Below are 17,062 nucleotides of genomic sequence, written 5' to 3'. Positions count from 1 at the left end.
AAAATACTCGGAGCGCGATAAAATCATGAGTTTTTTACACGACGTGGGCACATGTGCTATAGGACTGATGGTAATTTTTCATAATTTTTCATGATGGAGAAGTATCTGAACACTTCCCTCTACGCTGATTGCTCTTCGCGCGTCTACGACTGTGGCCGGCGACCTCCGGGGGCTAGCATGCCGCCAAATCTTGCGTAGGCGGCCTCTCACAAGTTTGGAAGTGTTGTGGCGGTTGCAAACGCCTGGCACGCGTCTCCGGGGTGTGCCCCCTCACGGACGGTGCCGCCGCCGGCACCTAGAGGGGGGAAACGGACGCATCGGGTCTACACGGAGGGTATCTTGCTGTGGGTCTGGCCCGGATGTTGCTCCAAAGTGTTCCTATGGGCTGACCTAACACAACCGGGTGGAGAGGTCCACTGGTCAAAGCCCGTCCGTGCAAAGTCAAAGGGCTAGGGGGGTAGCAATGCCACCGGAGCATCGCACCGGGCCCTCATACATGCGGGGTGGTGTGGTGGCATGTCCGAAGAGGCGGCACGCGTCTCCGGGTGTGGCCCCCCTAACGGACGGCGATGACACGGTAGTAGACGTTCTGCGGTAATGATGCGGCGTGAAAATTATTAAATACTCGGAGTGCGATAAAATCATGAGTTTTTTACACGACGTGGGCACATGTGCTATAGGACTGATGGTAATTTTTCATAATTTTTCGTGATGGAGAAGTATCTGAACACTTCCCATCTATGCGGATTGCTCTTTGCGCGTCTACGACTGTGGCCGGCGGCTTCCGGGGGCTAGCATGCCGCCAAATCTTGCGTAGGCGGCCTCTCACAAGTCTGGAAGTGTTGTGGCGGTTGCAAATGCCCGGCACGCGTCTCTGGGGTGTGCCCCCCCTCACGGACGGCGCCGCCGCCAGCACCTGGAGGGGGGAAACGGACGCGTCAGGTCTACACGGAGGGGATCTTGCAGTGGGTCTGGCCCGGATGTTGCTCCAAAGTGTTCCTATGGGCTGACCTAACACAACCGGGTGGAGAGGTCCACTGGTCAAAGCCCGTCCATGCAAAGTCAAAGTGCTAGATCCGGTGGTCAAACGCTACCGGGTTAGGCGGGACGGGGGCCCTGGGGGGTAGCAATGCCACCGGAGCATCGCACCGGGCCCTCATACATGCGGGGTGGTGTGGTGGCATGTCCGAAGAGGCGGCAGGCATCTCCGGGGTGTGGCCCCCCTCACGGACGGCGATGACACGATAGTAGACGCTCTGCGGTAACGATGCGGCATGAAGATTATTAAATACTCGGAGCGCGATAAAATCATGAGTTTTTTACACGACGTGGGCACATGTGCTATAGGACTGATGGTAATTTTTCATAATTTTTCGTGATGGAGAAGTATCTGAACACTTCCCTCTATGCGGATTGCTCTTCGCGCGTCTACGACTGTCGTCGGCGGCCTCCGGGGGCTAGCATGCCGCCAAATCTTGCGTAGGCAGCCTCTCACAAGTCTGGAAGTGTTGTGGCGGTTGCAAACGCCCGACACGCGTCTCCGGGGCGTGCCCCCCTCACGGATTGCGCCGCCGCCGGCACCTAGAGGGGGGAAGCGGACACGTCGGGTCTACACGGAGGGGATCTTGTTGTGGGTCTAGCCCGGATGTTGCTCCAAAGTGTTCCTATGGGCTAACCTAACACAACTGGGTGGAGAGGTCCACTGGTCAAAGCCCGTACGTGCAAAGTCAAATGACTAGATCCCGTGGTCAAACGCTACAGGGTTAGGCGGGACAGGGGCCCTGGGGGTAGCAATGCCACCGGAGCGTCGCATTGGGCCCTCGTACATGCGGGGTGGTGTGGTGGCATGTCCGAAGAGGCGGCACACGTCTCCGGCGTGTGGCCCCCCTCACGAACGGCGATGACATGGTAGTAGACGTTCTGCGGTAACGATGCGGCGTGAAAATTATTAAATACTCGGAGGGGGAAAACGGACGCGTCGGGTCTACATGGAGGGGGTGTAGATGTAGGTTTGGCCCGGATGTTGCTCCCATGTGTCCCCGCGCGAACCATCTCCGTCCGACGGACTTGGATCCGCCGCCGCCCCCACCCCAACCCCCACCGTCGACGACCCCCCTCCCTCTTCACTCAGCTGACCTACTAAGCTCCACATCGAGCACGCGAGGCAGCGGCCATGCGCTCCCAGACCCGTGACCAGGCCACGGCCTCGGCGGACGAAGCTGCTCGAGTTCGGTGCCTCCCCTCCCCTCTGTGTGGTTCCAGGAGAGGAGAGGGCCGAGCGATTAAAAAAACATTAAAAATCCATATGAAATAATAATACATTAAAAAACATAAAAAAGGAAAATATAACTATAAAAACATTAAAAAATCTATATGAAATAAAAAAACATAAAAGAAGGAAAAATATGAACTATTAAAAACATTTAAAAATGAAAAATATAACTATGCCGATGGCAAAGCCATCGGCATAGCTGCGGCCACAGGGGACGTGTCACGCGGATCGGTGACATGGCGTCTATGCCGACAGCATAGACTGCCTTATCCCCTCGAGTGGTGCCTCCTCCACTCATTCTCTCCCAGCTCCCCGCGACCCCGGCCCGAACTGCTCGCCGCCGCCGACTCCCGCCCCCTGCCGCCGCCGCCGCACTCGCCCCCTGCCGCCACCGCCGCACTCGCCCCCGCCTGCCGCCCCCCCCTCGCCCCCTCCGCCCCCCCTGCCCCCGCCGCCCGCCCCCCCGCCGCCCCCGCCCCCTCCCCCCCGCCCCCCCCGCCCCTCCCCCCTCGCCCGGCCCCCGCCCCCCCTCCTCCCCCCTCCCCTCCCCGCCCCGCCCGGCCTAGCCTGGCCGGCCCCCTGCTGGTCCGACCGGCCGGCCCCTCCGGCGACCGCTGCCTGCCGCTCCGGTGGTCGTCCCCTGCCCCGACCGGCCGCCCCCCTGCTCCGGTGGTCGCCCCCTCATCCGTAGGTAAGAACATTTTTTTAACAATATGTCATTCACATATACTTATCAGAAATTCTATAGTGCTCCCACTCACTTTCTTGTAAATACAGGCTTCACCGCAAGTCTATATAAAACTATATGCTTTGATCAACTTATCAAAGCGTATATTCCAACTCCAAGATGCTTGCACCAGTCCATAGATGGATTGCTAGAGCTTGCATATTTTGTTAGTACCTTTAGGATTGACAAAACCTTCTGGTTGCATCATATACAACTCTTCTTTAATAAATCCATTAAAGAATGCAGTTTTGTTTATCCATTTGCCAGATTTCATAAAATGCGGCAATTGCTAACATGATTCAGACAGACTTAAGCATAGATATGAGTGAGAAACTCTCATCATAGTCAACACCTTGAACTTGTCGAAAACCTTTTTGCGACAATTCTAGCTTCGTAGATAGTAACACTACTATCAGCGTCCGTCTTCCTCTTGAAGATCCATTTAATCTCAATGGCTCGCCGGTCAATGCGCAAGTCAATCAAAGTCCATACTTTGTTCTCATACATGGATCTCATCTCAGATTTCATGGCCTCAAGCCATTTCGCGGAATCTGGGCTCATCATCGCTTCCTCATAGATCGTAGGTTCGTCATGGTCAATTAACATGATCTCCAGAACAGGATTATCGTACCACTCTGGTGCGGATCTCACTCTGGTTGACCTTACGAGGTTCGGTAGTAACTTGATCTGAAGTTACATGATCATCATCATTAGCTTCCTCACTAATTGGTGTAGGAGTCACAGAAACAGATTTATGTGATGATCTACTTTCCAATAAGGGAGCAGGTACAGTTGCCTCATCAAGTTCTACTTTCCTCCCACTCACTTCTTTCAAGAGAAACTCCTTCTCTAGAAAGGATCCATTCTCAGCAATTAATATCTTGCCTTCGGATCTGTGATAGAAGGTGTACCCAACATTTTCTTTTGGGTATCCTATGAAGACGCACTTCTCCGATTTGGGTTTGAGCTTATCAGGTTGAAACTTTTTCACATAAGCATTGCAACCTCAAACTTTAAGAAACGACAACTTCTGTTTCTTGCCAAACCACAGTTCATACAGTGTTGTCTCAACGGATTTAGATGGTGCCCTTTTTAACGTGAATGCAGCTGTCTCTAATGCATAACCCCAAAACTATAGTGGTAAATCGGTAAGAAACATCATAGATTGCACTATATCCAATAAAGTACGGTTATGACGTTCGGACACACCATCTTGCTCTGGTGTTCCAGGTGGCACGATTTTGTGAAACTATTCCACATTGTTTTAATTGAAGACCAAACTCGTAACTCAAATATTTGTCTCTGCGATCAGATCGTAGAAACTTTATTTTCTTGTCACAATGATTTTCCACTTCACTCTGAAGTTTTTTGAACTTTTCAAATGTTTCAGACTTATGTTTCATCAAGTAGATATACCCATATCTGCTCAAATCATCTGTGAAGGTCAGAAAGTAATGATACCCGCCGCGAGCCTCAACATACATCGGACTGCATACATCAGTATGTATTATTTCCAATAAGTCAGTTGCTTGCTCCATTGTTTCGGAGAACGGAGTCTTAGTCATCTTGCCCATGAGGCATGGTTCGCAAGCATCTTGCCCATGATTCATAATCAAGTGATTCCAAAAGCCCATCAACATGGATTTTCTTCATGCGCTTTACACCAATATGACCTAAACGGCAGTGCCACAAATAAGTTGCACTATCATTATTAACTTTGCATCTTTTGGCTTCAATATTATGAGAATGTGTATCACCACGATCGAGACCCAACAAACCATTTTCATTGGGTGTATGACCATAGAAGGTTTTATTCATGTAAACAGAACAGCAATTTATTCTCTTACTTAAATGAATAACCGTATTGCAATAAACATGCTCAAATCATATTCATGCTCAACGCAAACACCAAATAACACTTATTTAGGTTCAACACTAATACCGAAAGTATAGGGAATGTGCGATGATGATCATATCAATCTTGGAACCACTTCCAACACACATCGTCACTTCACCCTTAACTAGTCTCTATTCATTCTGCAACTCCCGTTTCGAGTTACAACTCTTAGCAACTGATCCAGTATCAAATACCGAGGGGTTGCTACGAACACTAGTAAAATACACATCAATAATCTGTATATCAAATATACCTTTGTTCACTTTGCCATCCTTCTTATCCGCCAAATACTTGGGGCAGTTCCGCTTCCAGTGACCAGTCCCTTTGTAGTAGAAGCACTTAGTCTCAGGCTTAGGACCAGACTTGGGCTTCTACACTTGAGCAGCAACTTGCTTGCCGTTCTTCTTGAAGTTCCCTTTCTTTCCCTTTGCCCATTTCTTGAAACTAGTGGTCTTGTTAATCATCAACACTTGATGCTCTTTCATGATTTCTACCTTACATCGATTTCATCATCATGAAAAGCTCGAGAATCGTTTTCATCATCCCTTGCATACTATAGTTCATCATGAAGTTCTACTAACTTGGTGATGGTGACTAGAGAATTCTGTCAATCACTATTTTATCTGGAAGATTAACTCCCACTTGATTCAAGCGATTGTAGTATCCAGACAATCTGAACACATGCTCACTACTTGAGTTATTCTCCTCCATCTTTTAGCTATAGAACTTGTTGGAGACTTCATATCTCTCAACTCGGGTATTTGCTTGAAATATTAACTTCAACTCCTGGAACATCCATATGATCCATGATGTTCAAAACGTCTTTGAAGTCCCGATTCTAAGCTGTTAAGCATGGTGCACTAAACTATCAAGTAGTCATCATATTGAGCTAGCCAAATGTTCATAACGTCTGCATCTGCTCCTGCAGTAGGTCTGTCACCTAGAGGTGCATCAAGGACATAATTCTTCTGTGGAGCAATGAGGATAATCCTCAGATCATGGATCTAATCCGCATCATTGCTACTAAAAATTTTCAACTTAGTTTTCTCTAGGAACATATAAAAATTAAACAGGGAGCAACATCGCGAGCTATTGATCTATAACATAGATATGCTAATACTACCAGGACTAAGTTCATGATAAATTAAAGTTCAATTAATCATATTACTTAAGAACTCCCACTTATATAGACATCCCTCTAATCATCTAAGTGATCACGTGATCCAAATCAACTAAACCATAACCGATCATCACGTGAAATGGAGTAGTTTTCAATGGTGAACATCACTATGTTGATCATATCTACTATATGATTCACGCTCGACCTTTCGGTCTCAGTGTCCGAGGCCATATCTGCATATGCTAGGCTCGTCAAGTTTAATCTGAGTATTCTGCGTGTGCAAAACTGGCTTGCACCCGTTGTAGATGGACGTAGAGCTTATCACACCCGATCATCACACTACTAGAAAAGGGGCTATAGATGGGATTGACACTAATGGCGCACCAGACAAGCGGTGCGCCATTAGTATATACTAATGGCGCACCACCTTCTGATACGCCATTAGAGTTGAAACTACTAATGGCGCACCTGGCCCAGGGTGCGCCATTAGTATCAAAAAAAAATTTGAACTAGTGCGCCTGTCCAAACATACTAATGGCGCATCCAGACACAGTGCGCCATTACTAGTTGTAACTAGTAATGGCGCACCTGTCGGAAAGTGCGCCAATAATGTTGTTTTTTTATTATATTTTTTATTCCTTTTTTTGCAAAACTACTAATGGCGCACCTAGTAAAAAGTGCGCCACTACTATGTTTGACCAAGCTTTGACCCACTTCTGGACATAGTAATGGCGCACTTTTCCCTTGATGCGCCATTGCTATTTTTGATACTAATGGCGCACTTTTCCATGCGGTGCGCCATTGTGGTTTTGTAGGCAAGTGCCGCAGCCCGACCGCCCACCATCTCTCTCCTCTCTCTCTCGCACGGAAACCCTATCCTCTTCTCCCTCACCCCACGCACACACGTCTCTCGGCCTCGCCCCGGCCCCGATCCATGCTGCCTCCCAGTGCTCCCTCCTCTTCCTGCGCGGCGGCCCTTGCCCTCCTCTCTCTTTGGTCCCCTTCGCGCCTCCTCACGGCAGTCGCAGCCAAGGAGCCCGAGCTCGGCGGCGACGGATCGGAAGGCAGCGGCGGCGCTGGATCTGGGAGTGGTGGAGCCGCCGCCGTCCCCGCTCCACCCTCTCCCGCGCCCCCCACCTTCTCTCCCATCCGCAGATCGAGAACCTTCTCTCCCATCCGCGGATCGGGAAGGGAAGGTCCCAGATCCACATCGGGTGGGTGGGTCCTTGCGCTTCGGCGCGCCGCCGTCCACCTGGGCCGCGACCACCGAGGTCCTCGAGGCCGACCATGGAAGTCCGACCTGCCAGCAGCCATGCCTCGCGCCCGAAACCCTAGCATGCATGCCGCAGGAACGAGGTACAGCACCGGACCCCTATGCTCCTCCTTCTTCCATGGACTTCTCACCATGAGAGGTCTCATCTCTGTAGGAAGGAGGACAACACCATGGAAGCTGCTCCTTCCCCTTCCCCACCGGGACCACGCATGCCATGGAAGGTATCCTCTCCTGTTGTTGCTACCTTAGCTCTTTTTCCATCTCCAGATCTGATTCCTGAGCATTTGTGTCTCTGACCTGATTTGGTCAAGGGGGAGAAAGAGAAGCTGCTCCCATCCGCCTGTGCCTTCAGATTGGCCGCCCATACAGTACGCACACGGTTTAGGGTTGCTCAAATCCATTTACACCAGTTTGGATGAAATAGAGGCTGTCACAAATGCATCACCTCATGTAGCTTCTTGGTCCGCTAGCAAGTTAGTAACTTGCATGTATTTTTTGGTGACGAACAAGTCTGAATCCAATGGATTAACTCTGTCTGTATCGCAAATTTGTTGGATTAACCCAGCAACGCTTTAGTTTTACTTCCCCCTCCCCCCTAGCTAGCTAACTCTTTTAAGGTCCAGTAGTGCGCTGTGATTAATTGTTCGGTTAAATCCAGTCCTGCTAGTCCGGCACACACAGATTTACTTTACTGACGGTGAATGGGCTTTATATGTTGTCGTTCCATATTATCAAGGGTTCACTGCTCTTTAAAACTACACGAGTGTGTTGTGTTGTTGGCCTGTGTCATCTTGTTAATTCTGGTTGGTCTCTATTTCTAGAATCCCTGCCTGCCTGTGATATTTGTTTTTTGGCAATGACAGGGCTGCCTATATGGTCCTATATTGTAAGTTTGCAGACTCGTATGGAACAATATCTATATTCCTCTATCTCTAGAATGTAGGCAGTTTGCTTCGCTCACATCACCAAGTTCTCCCACTATGCTTAAATCTATTCTACTCCATTTCCCGAGATGAAATTGTGATGATGGGAGTGACATTAAACAGCTTGAACATCTAATTGTGCATGTACTCCATTGTTATATACTGATCCATCTTGTCTTTGCCTCTTATTAACATTCAAATTGTTAATTGCATTCAAAGTGTTAATTGCAGGAGCAGACACAGAGGAGGAATCTGCTACCTCAAAGCAGTTGATCGACGCCGGGAGGGTGGGTACGTGATGTCGGAGGCTGCCGGGAGGGTGGTGACGAGCTACCGAAGAGATGAGTTCTGGCTCTCCTCGATGCCAGGACGAGGCGCTGCTACCGATCGGACGTGGACTCGATTGATTTTGATTTGAAATATGACGGGTTGTAATGTAAAATGCACTTCAGTTCAAAACTTCCTCCCCTTGCGAGAGGTATTCTTGGACGGAGGGAGTAGAAGATTAGTTATAGGATTTTGTTTTATTTCTGTGCAATTTTCTTTTTATTGGATACTTGTAAAGACATGGTAATATTCTTGCTATAATAAAAATTATGGTTCTATTTCATTTTTTGTTTTTAAATTATTTTTCCTTATAGGTTTTTTTTAATTTGTATTTTTTTTGTTTTTCAAATATACTATTAGTGGCGCATTTCAGCCTTTATTGATGGCGCACCTAGCTTTTTAGCTAGTGGCGCACCTCTAAGGTTACTAGTGGCGCACTTGGCTTTATTACTAATGGCGCACGTAAGGGTTAGTAATGGCGCACTATTAGGTGCGCCATTACTGTCTGGGATAGTAATGGCGCACCAAATGTGCGCCATTACTAAAACTTACTAATGGCGTGCTAGTAATGGCGCACCTAATGTGCGCCATTAGTAGCCAAAATAGGTGCGCCATTAATAACCTGTTTTCCAGTAGTGTCACGTGGTGTCTGGGCACGACGAACTTTGGCAATGGTGCATACTCAGGGAGAACACTTTTTATCTTGAAATTTAGTGAGAGATCATCTTATAATGCTACCGTCAATTAAAGCAAGATAAGATGCATAAAAGATAAACATCACATGCAATCAAAATATGTGACATCATATGGCCATGATCATCTTGCGCCTTTGATCTCCATCTCCAAAGTACCGTCATGATCTCTATCGTCACCGGCATGACACCATGATCTCCATCATCTAGATCTATATCAATGTGCCGTCACATGGTCGTCTCGCCAACTATTGCTCTTGCAACTATTGCTATCGCATAGCGATAAAGTAAAGCAATTATTTGGCACTTGCATCTTATGCAATAAAGAGACAACCATAAGGCTTATGCCAGTTGCCGATAACTTCAACAAAACATGATCATCTCATACAACAACTTATATCTCATCACGTCTTGACCATATCACATCACAACATGCCCTGCAAAAACAACTTAGACGTCCTCTACTTTGTTGTTGCAAGTTTTATGTGGCTGCTATGGGCTTAGCAAGAACCGTTCTTACCTACGGATCAGAACCATAATGATAGTTTGTCAAGTTAGTGTTGTTTTATAACCTTCTCAAGGACCGGGCGTAGCCACACTCGGTTCAACTAAAGTTGGAGAAACTGACACCCGCTAGTCACATGTGTGCATAACACGGCGGTAAAACCAGTCTCGCGTAAGCGTACACGTAATGTCGGTCCGGGCCGCTTCATCCAACAATACCGCCGAACCAAAGTGTGACATGCTAGTAAGCAGTATGACTTATATCGCCCACAACTCACTTGTGTTCTACTCGTGCATATTACATCAACGCATAAAACCTAGGCTCGAATGCCACTGTTGGGGAACATAGTAATTTCAAAAAAATTCCTACGCACACGCAAGATCATGGTGATGCATAGCAACGAGAGGGGAGAGTGTTGTCCACGTACCCTCGTAGACCGAAAGCAGAAGCGTTAGCACAATGCGGTTGATGTAGTTGTACGTCTTCACGATCTGACCGATCAAGTACCGAACGTACGGCACCTCCGAGTTCTGCACACGTTCAGCCCGATGATGTCCCTCGAACTCCGATCCAGCCGAGTGTTAAGGGAGAGTTTCGTCAGCACGACGGCGTGGTGACGATGATGATGTTCTACCGACGCAGGGCTTCGCCTAAGCACCACTACGATATGATCGAGGTGGATTATGGTGGAGGGGGGCACCGCACACGGCTAAGAGATCCAAGGGATCAATTGTTGTGTCCTTGGGGTGCCCCCTACCCCCATATATAAAGGAGTGGAGGAGGGGGAGGGCCGGCCCTCTCTATGGCGCGCCCTAGGGGAGTCCTACTCCCACCGGGAGTAGGATTCACCCTTTCCTAGTAGAACTAGGAGCCCTTCCAATTAGTAGGAGTAGGAGGGAAGGAAAGGGAAGGGAAAAGGAGAAGGAAGGAAGGGGGCGCCCCCTCCCTAGTCCAATTCGGACCAGCCCATGGGGAGGGGTGCGGCCACCCTTTGAGGCCTTTCTCTCCTTTCCCATATGGCCCATTAAGGCTCAATACGAATTCCCGTAACTCCCCGGTACTCCCGAAAATACCCGAATCACTCGGAACCTTTCCGATGTCCAAATATAGTCGTCCAATATATCGATCTTTACGTCTCGACAATTTCGAGACTCCTCGTCATGTCCCCGATCTCATCCGGACTCCGAACTCCTTCGGTACATCAAAACACATAAACTCATAATATAATCGTCATCGAACTTTAAGCGTTCGGACCCTACGGGTTCGAGAACTATGTAGACATGACCGAGACACGTCTCCTGTCAATAACCAATAGCGGAACCTGGATGCTCATATTGGCTCCTACATATTTTACGAAGATCTTTATCGGTCAAACCGCATAACAACATACGTTGTTCCCTTTGTCATCCGTATGTTACTTGCACGAGATTCGATCGTCGGTACCTCAATACCTAGTTCAATCTCGGTACCGGCAAGTCTCTTTACTCGTTCCATAACACATCATCCCGCAACTAACTCATTAGTTGCAATGCTTGCAAGGCTTATAGTGATGTGCATTACCGAGTGGGCCCAGAGATACCTCTCCGACAATCGGAGTAACAAATCCTAATCTCGAAATACGCCAACCCAACAAGTACCTTCGGAGACACCTATAGAGCACCTTTATAATCACCCAGTTACGTTGTGACGTTTGGTAGCACACAAAGTGTTCCTCCGGTAAACGGGAGTTGCATAATCTCATAGTCATAGGAACATGTATAAGTCATGAAGAAAGCAATAGCAACAAACTAAACGATCAAGTGCTATGCTAACGGAATGGGTCAAGTCAATCACAGCATTCCCCTAATGATGTGATCCCGTTAATCAAATGACAACTCTTTGTCTATGGCTAGGAAACATAACCATCTTTGATCAACGAGCTAGTCAAGTAGAGGCATACTAGTGACACTCTGTTTGTCTATGTATTCACACATGTATCATGTTTCCGGTTAATACAATTCTAGCATGAATAATAAACATTTAACATGATATAAGGAAATAAATAATAACTTTATTATTGCATCTAGGGCATATTTCCTTCATATGCATGATTGCAGCAACTCTATAGAGTTCTTGACGAGCACAAGACCAGATCCGACGTGGTCTTGCTTGCGGCTGCGAAGAAGAAAGCTCGTTAGTTGCAGTACGAGGTGCGCTGGGTTGCCGTCTCGCAGTACTAACACATCTACCTACAACAAAAGATGACCAAAACTCAAGCGCAGAGGCAACGACTTACCTTGAACAGGGAGCAGTTCATGATGGTAACTATTACTAACTTTTCATTGTTTCAAGCAGTCAACTATATGTTTCGTGCTCACATGTCATGCTTCCAAAATTTGCATAGGTTGTTCCACGTTGGTGCTATGGAAGGCATGACGGATGGGTGAGTTTGGTGGACAGGTGGCTCGGCGACGATGCAGAGTTTGCTGCCAAGAGCATCAAGGCCCGGGCTAACCGTGGAAAAGACGGGACACACGGCCAAGGAAACAGGAACCATTGGGGCTTCAAGGCCATGAAGGTATATCTATATGCATGATGCATTTTTGTTATTCTTTACCGTCATGTTCTTATGTATGCCTAACTTCTGTTTGACGTTGCAGGAGGACAAGCTGAAGAGGCCGCTCTCAGACATGGAGTCGTGGAAGCTGGCCTGCGAGCGGAGTGATCGCAAGGACTGCGAGAGCCAGTACTACGGCAAGACCGAGGAGCACCTAGAGTCTTACACTCAGAACTAACAGAAGTTGCATCCGGATGTTCCTGTTCCTGAGGTCGCCCAGTCTCAGATCAACGACACGGCAGTGGTGGCCATCCAGGGGAAGTCACATGGCCGGTATCCGTGTTTCGATGGCTTGATCACTCCTTCGATCTCGTACACACGGCTTCGGGCTACCAACCCGAGCCAGTTAGAGAGTACAGGGCGTTCACAAACTCCCTTAGCCCGCCAGCATGTTGTAAGTACGTCCCCTTTATCTTCTTTCTCTCTAGCATTCTCAGTTTATTTTCAGCATCGCTCACTTAGAAACAACCTAAATTATGTAGGCATATAAGGCCTTTGTCAAGCATAGGAATCTCGAGGTGCGAGAGTACTTGCAACGAGTGAAGGCAAACGATGATTACAACTGTCAGATGATGACGATTAGTTTTGCCCTCTTAAAACCAAGCTAAAATTTTGCACTTTCATTCCTTCTGACCTTCTAATTTGCTTGTTTAACTAACATCCAGACTATGTTGGCGTCTTGGAGTAACCGCACGGATCCACCACAAATGGGATCCCCACCACCACATGCGGGAGAACCCCCACACGTGCCCACGTTCGATGAATGGGTGGCACTAGGCAGTGATAGTCCGGTTAGTACATTTGCCTAACTACTGACAAACTAGTTCTCGTTCATTCAACACTATCATATCATATTTACCGTTAGAATCTTCTCTCGAACATGTAGGGGACCGGTGGCTCGACTCCTACTTCGTCGACCCCAGTCACTCCGATTTGGCAGAGTGATGGTGGTCGCGGTGGCAGTTTTGGCGGAGGTGGTCTTGGCGGTGGTGGTTTTGGCGGAGGTGGTCTTAGCAGTGGTGGTTCTGGCGGAGGTGGTCTTGGCGGCGGCGGTCTTGCTTGATGTTGATGATCGTGCATGTGGCCATCGTGCCATACCTTTCATGTCCTACTTATGTTTCATGTCTTGCACTACTTTTATGTTCATGAACTTTAGCCGGTGATGATATTTAGATGATGGACTTGACTATGTTTAAATGATGATAATGAACTTGAGTATGTTTAGATGATGAACTGTCATATTTCTGCATAATCCCATATTATTCTGCTTTGAAATGCTGTCAAATTAATTGAAAAAGAGAAAACAGGGAATATATATATATATGCGCCCAGGGCTTCCCAGAGCGCGCCACGTGGCAGGGCTATGCCTACGGCAAAGTCGTCGGCATAGATGAAAATCTATGTCGATGGCTTCGCCGTAGGCATAGCACTGCCGCCAAGAGGCACCAGGGGACGACATGTGGCACGGCTATGCCTACGGCAAAGCCGTCGGCATAGATTCTATCTTAGGCATAGCCCAGCCACCAGGAGGAACCACTGAATGCCACGTGGCAGAGGCAAGCCGTCGGCATACCTCTGCCACGTGGCTTCCCGTGATTCGACAGCGCTTTTGACGGCGCCGTCCGTTGCCGTCAGGCGAAAAACATTGCCGACGGCTAAACTATGCCGACGGCTGATGCCCGGCCATCGGCATAGGTCCCTATGCCGACGGCTATAATACGCCGACAGTCTGACAAGACTACACTGACGTGATCTACGCCGACGGGCCTATGCCAACGACAGCCGTAGGCATAGATCTATGCCGACGGCAAATGACCTATGCCGACGGCCCTGGGCAGCCCTGGGCCGTAGGCATGGGCCGTGAGTCCGGTAATGACTGGCCAGAAAGATTATAATAAAGAAAGAAAAAGACCGCTGGCTAGTCTAAACGTAGGTTCTACGCAACGGTGACATAATCCCACTTCCTGGTTGATAACTACTACTCCTCTATTTGGATGGACAGAAAGTCGTTATCCCTGTAGATGGCTGGTCAGATTCACCTGGTACTCCGGTTGGTCTAGTGGAGTATCAATCATAGTCGTTTGGAAGATCCAGTGTTTTGATAATGAAATCCAGAATGGTAACTCGGTGCTCCATCTTGAATGTAGGAGTTCTTTCGTTCCATTATTTGCAATGATTGCAGCCAGAAGCTTGGGTGCATCCACTTAACAATGCCGGTATTAATATATTATCTGAGGATCTATAAAAAAAGGCAGCTTCGTGCTTGTAGCTCCCGCTTGCGCAGGGTTCGATCACTTTGGGTCTATTATATGCAACTTTTCCCTACATTTCTGTAAGAGGCTGTTTTCAGGACTTGAACCCGTGACCCCATGGTTACAAGGCAGCAGATCTATCTAAGCAATAAAACATCCATAGACAATTTTTCCAGAGAAAGATCAATAATACTTCATTTCATTGTATACTCAAGAAAAAAAAGTATACTCAATAAAGGAGTGAAATCATGTCATCATTTATATCATATAGTATATAACTATAGGATACCCCACGTGTTGATGCAAGAATTGGTTGATGAAATTTTAGAATGATAAGCAAAATTTAAAATACATATGACTTGTTATATTTGATTATGTATAGTTGTACTAAAAAAAGAGTATGTATAGTTGTAACAATATTTATTGAACATAAGTAGAATAACTGAATGAAAAATATTTTTCCATGCATGGTTGAATGGTGTAGTTGTTTTTTTTCATGCATGACTGCATGTTAAGATGAGCCTTATCTCACTCATAATGTTATAGTGAGGTTACATCCTTGTTAAAATAAATAAGTTAGTAGGGATGACTCTAGATATAGATCAATAAGATACACACAACCATTTTTCTTCAACAAAGGGTGGAGTTTAATACACACAACCATTAGGAGCAATTAACATTATTAATGGCAGTACATTCCGAATCAATCGATGACACAAACATTAGAATTTAGAATGATTCAGAGAATGACAAAATTAAGGGAAACCCAAGAGAAAGTACACATGCAGTTGAATTAATGCATCAGATGGGAGGACGTTGTCATGGACCATCTACTTAGTGAACTCGATGGCCCATGCGTTAGCGTAGATGTAAGTGGTCTTCATGGTGGCGAACCCGGCGCCCTTGGCCAGGGCCTCGAACTCCCTCTCGTACCTCTCCCTGCCACCTGGGTTGTGCGCGAGCATGATCATGTCGACATGGAACACCCCCTGAGCCTTAGGCGTGGCTTCGGGGTTCACCGGCAGGATGCACTCCACGAGCACCACCTTGCCGTGCGGCGGCAAGGCGTTGTAGCAGTTCTTTAGCACCGTCGCGCAGTGCTCATCGCTCCAGTCGTGGAGGATCCACTTCATGAGGATGGCGTCGCCCGAGGGCACCTTCTGAAACATGTCGCCGCCGACGTGGGTGACACCCGGGAACGGCGGCGCCTCGGAGATGACGTGGGGAAGGTCGAAGTTGATGCCCTTGATGGTGGGGTAGTGAGCGGTGATGGCGGCCACGGTGGCGCCGACGCCCCCGCCCACGTCGACGAGGGTGTTGAGGCCCTCGAAGCCCTTGTAGGACTCGAGGAGCTTCTTGGTGATGATGATGGAATGGTTCTTCATCCCCTCGTTGAACACGCGGTTGAAGCGCGGGTCCGTGCCGTGGTACTCGAACGCCGACATCCCGTACGCCTTGTTGAATGGGATGCCACCGTCGAGGACCGCATCCTTGAGATAGTACCTGAAAAATGGTACGGTATGATTCACCCACACATTTGGAACATGCATGTGCTCTGCTTGCCACATCTTTTGCAACAGGGAGATGCTACTACATGAGGGCAAACTAAGATGAAGAAAGAGGGATGATCGATCTAGCTCACCAGCTCTCCATGAGGACCTTGTCCTGGTTCATGAGCGCCAGCGCCGACATGGAGACGCCGTCCTCGTTGGGGGTGAGGTACTTGCACACCGGCGCGGCGCCGTACCGCCGAGAGAGGCGACCGTCCTTGCCCTCCTCCGTCTTGCACGACACCACGTTGTACGAGGCCAGCAGACGGAGCATGCGGTCCACCATGTCCGGCGCTTCCGGATTCGCCGCGGAAGGGAGCTTGGCAGCAACCTCAGCGGGAGTCAGCAACTTGCCGCCGGCGGCCATCAGGGTCTCGAGGAGTCCCAGCTCGATGGCGTTCTTCAGCGTCATCGGGAGGATGGACGACGAGACGAGCTGGAGAGCGTACATGCACGCATCCTCGTCGGCGCCGGCGGCAATGGAGCCCATCTCTGCTTGCTTCTGCCTCTCCGGAGCCGAGCTGCTGCTACGTGGCGGTGAGTGTGAGCGAGCGACTGAGCGATGACCTACTTTGGAGGGAGGACGGGAAGGGGCTTGGTTATATGGGGCTTTCTGGCTCACCAACCACCACACCACACCACACCAACTGCTTTTTCTTCTTGGTCTTGAGGAAAAGCAAAGGATGGATATGGCACACCGGAAAGTTGTACTGTTACATTATTGTTGTGGTTGTGGTTTATAAGTAGGTTATATATGCTTTTATTTCTTCATAATGTTGTGTTTAGGTGTACTAGAAACATAACATCCACCCAAATACTGGTTGATGAATCATTGCATAAGATAAAGTGAAGATGGACAATACGTGGTAAATACTTGTACTTCCATGATTGAAGATGATAGATTGGATGTTTTTCCGCAAAAAAAGAA

At 48.3% G+C, this 17,062-nt stretch overlaps 1 protein-coding gene across 1 annotated transcript; it reads right to left on the bottom strand.

Annotated features, from left to right (window-relative positions):
• Nucleotides 1-15,182: 15,182 nt before the first annotated feature.
• Nucleotides 15,183-16,719, bottom strand: LOC125546399 (tricetin 3',4',5'-O-trimethyltransferase). Its single transcript, XM_048710657.1, has 2 exons — nucleotides 16,227-16,719; nucleotides 15,183-16,087 (listed from the first exon to the last, which is right to left on the bottom strand). Exons 1-2 carry the CDS (start codon nucleotides 16,622-16,624, stop codon nucleotides 15,415-15,417), a joined length of 1,071 nt encoding a protein of 356 aa, XP_048566614.1. The 5' UTR covers nucleotides 16,625-16,719; the 3' UTR covers nucleotides 15,183-15,414.
• Nucleotides 16,720-17,062: the final 343 nt, after the last annotated feature.

Source organism: Triticum urartu, chromosome 3, assembly GCF_003073215.2.
Source record: "Triticum urartu cultivar G1812 chromosome 3, Tu2.1, whole genome shotgun sequence".
Taxonomy (NCBI): domain Eukaryota; kingdom Viridiplantae; phylum Streptophyta; class Magnoliopsida; order Poales; family Poaceae; genus Triticum; species Triticum urartu.
This window is presented reverse-complemented; position numbering and strand designations above follow the sequence as displayed.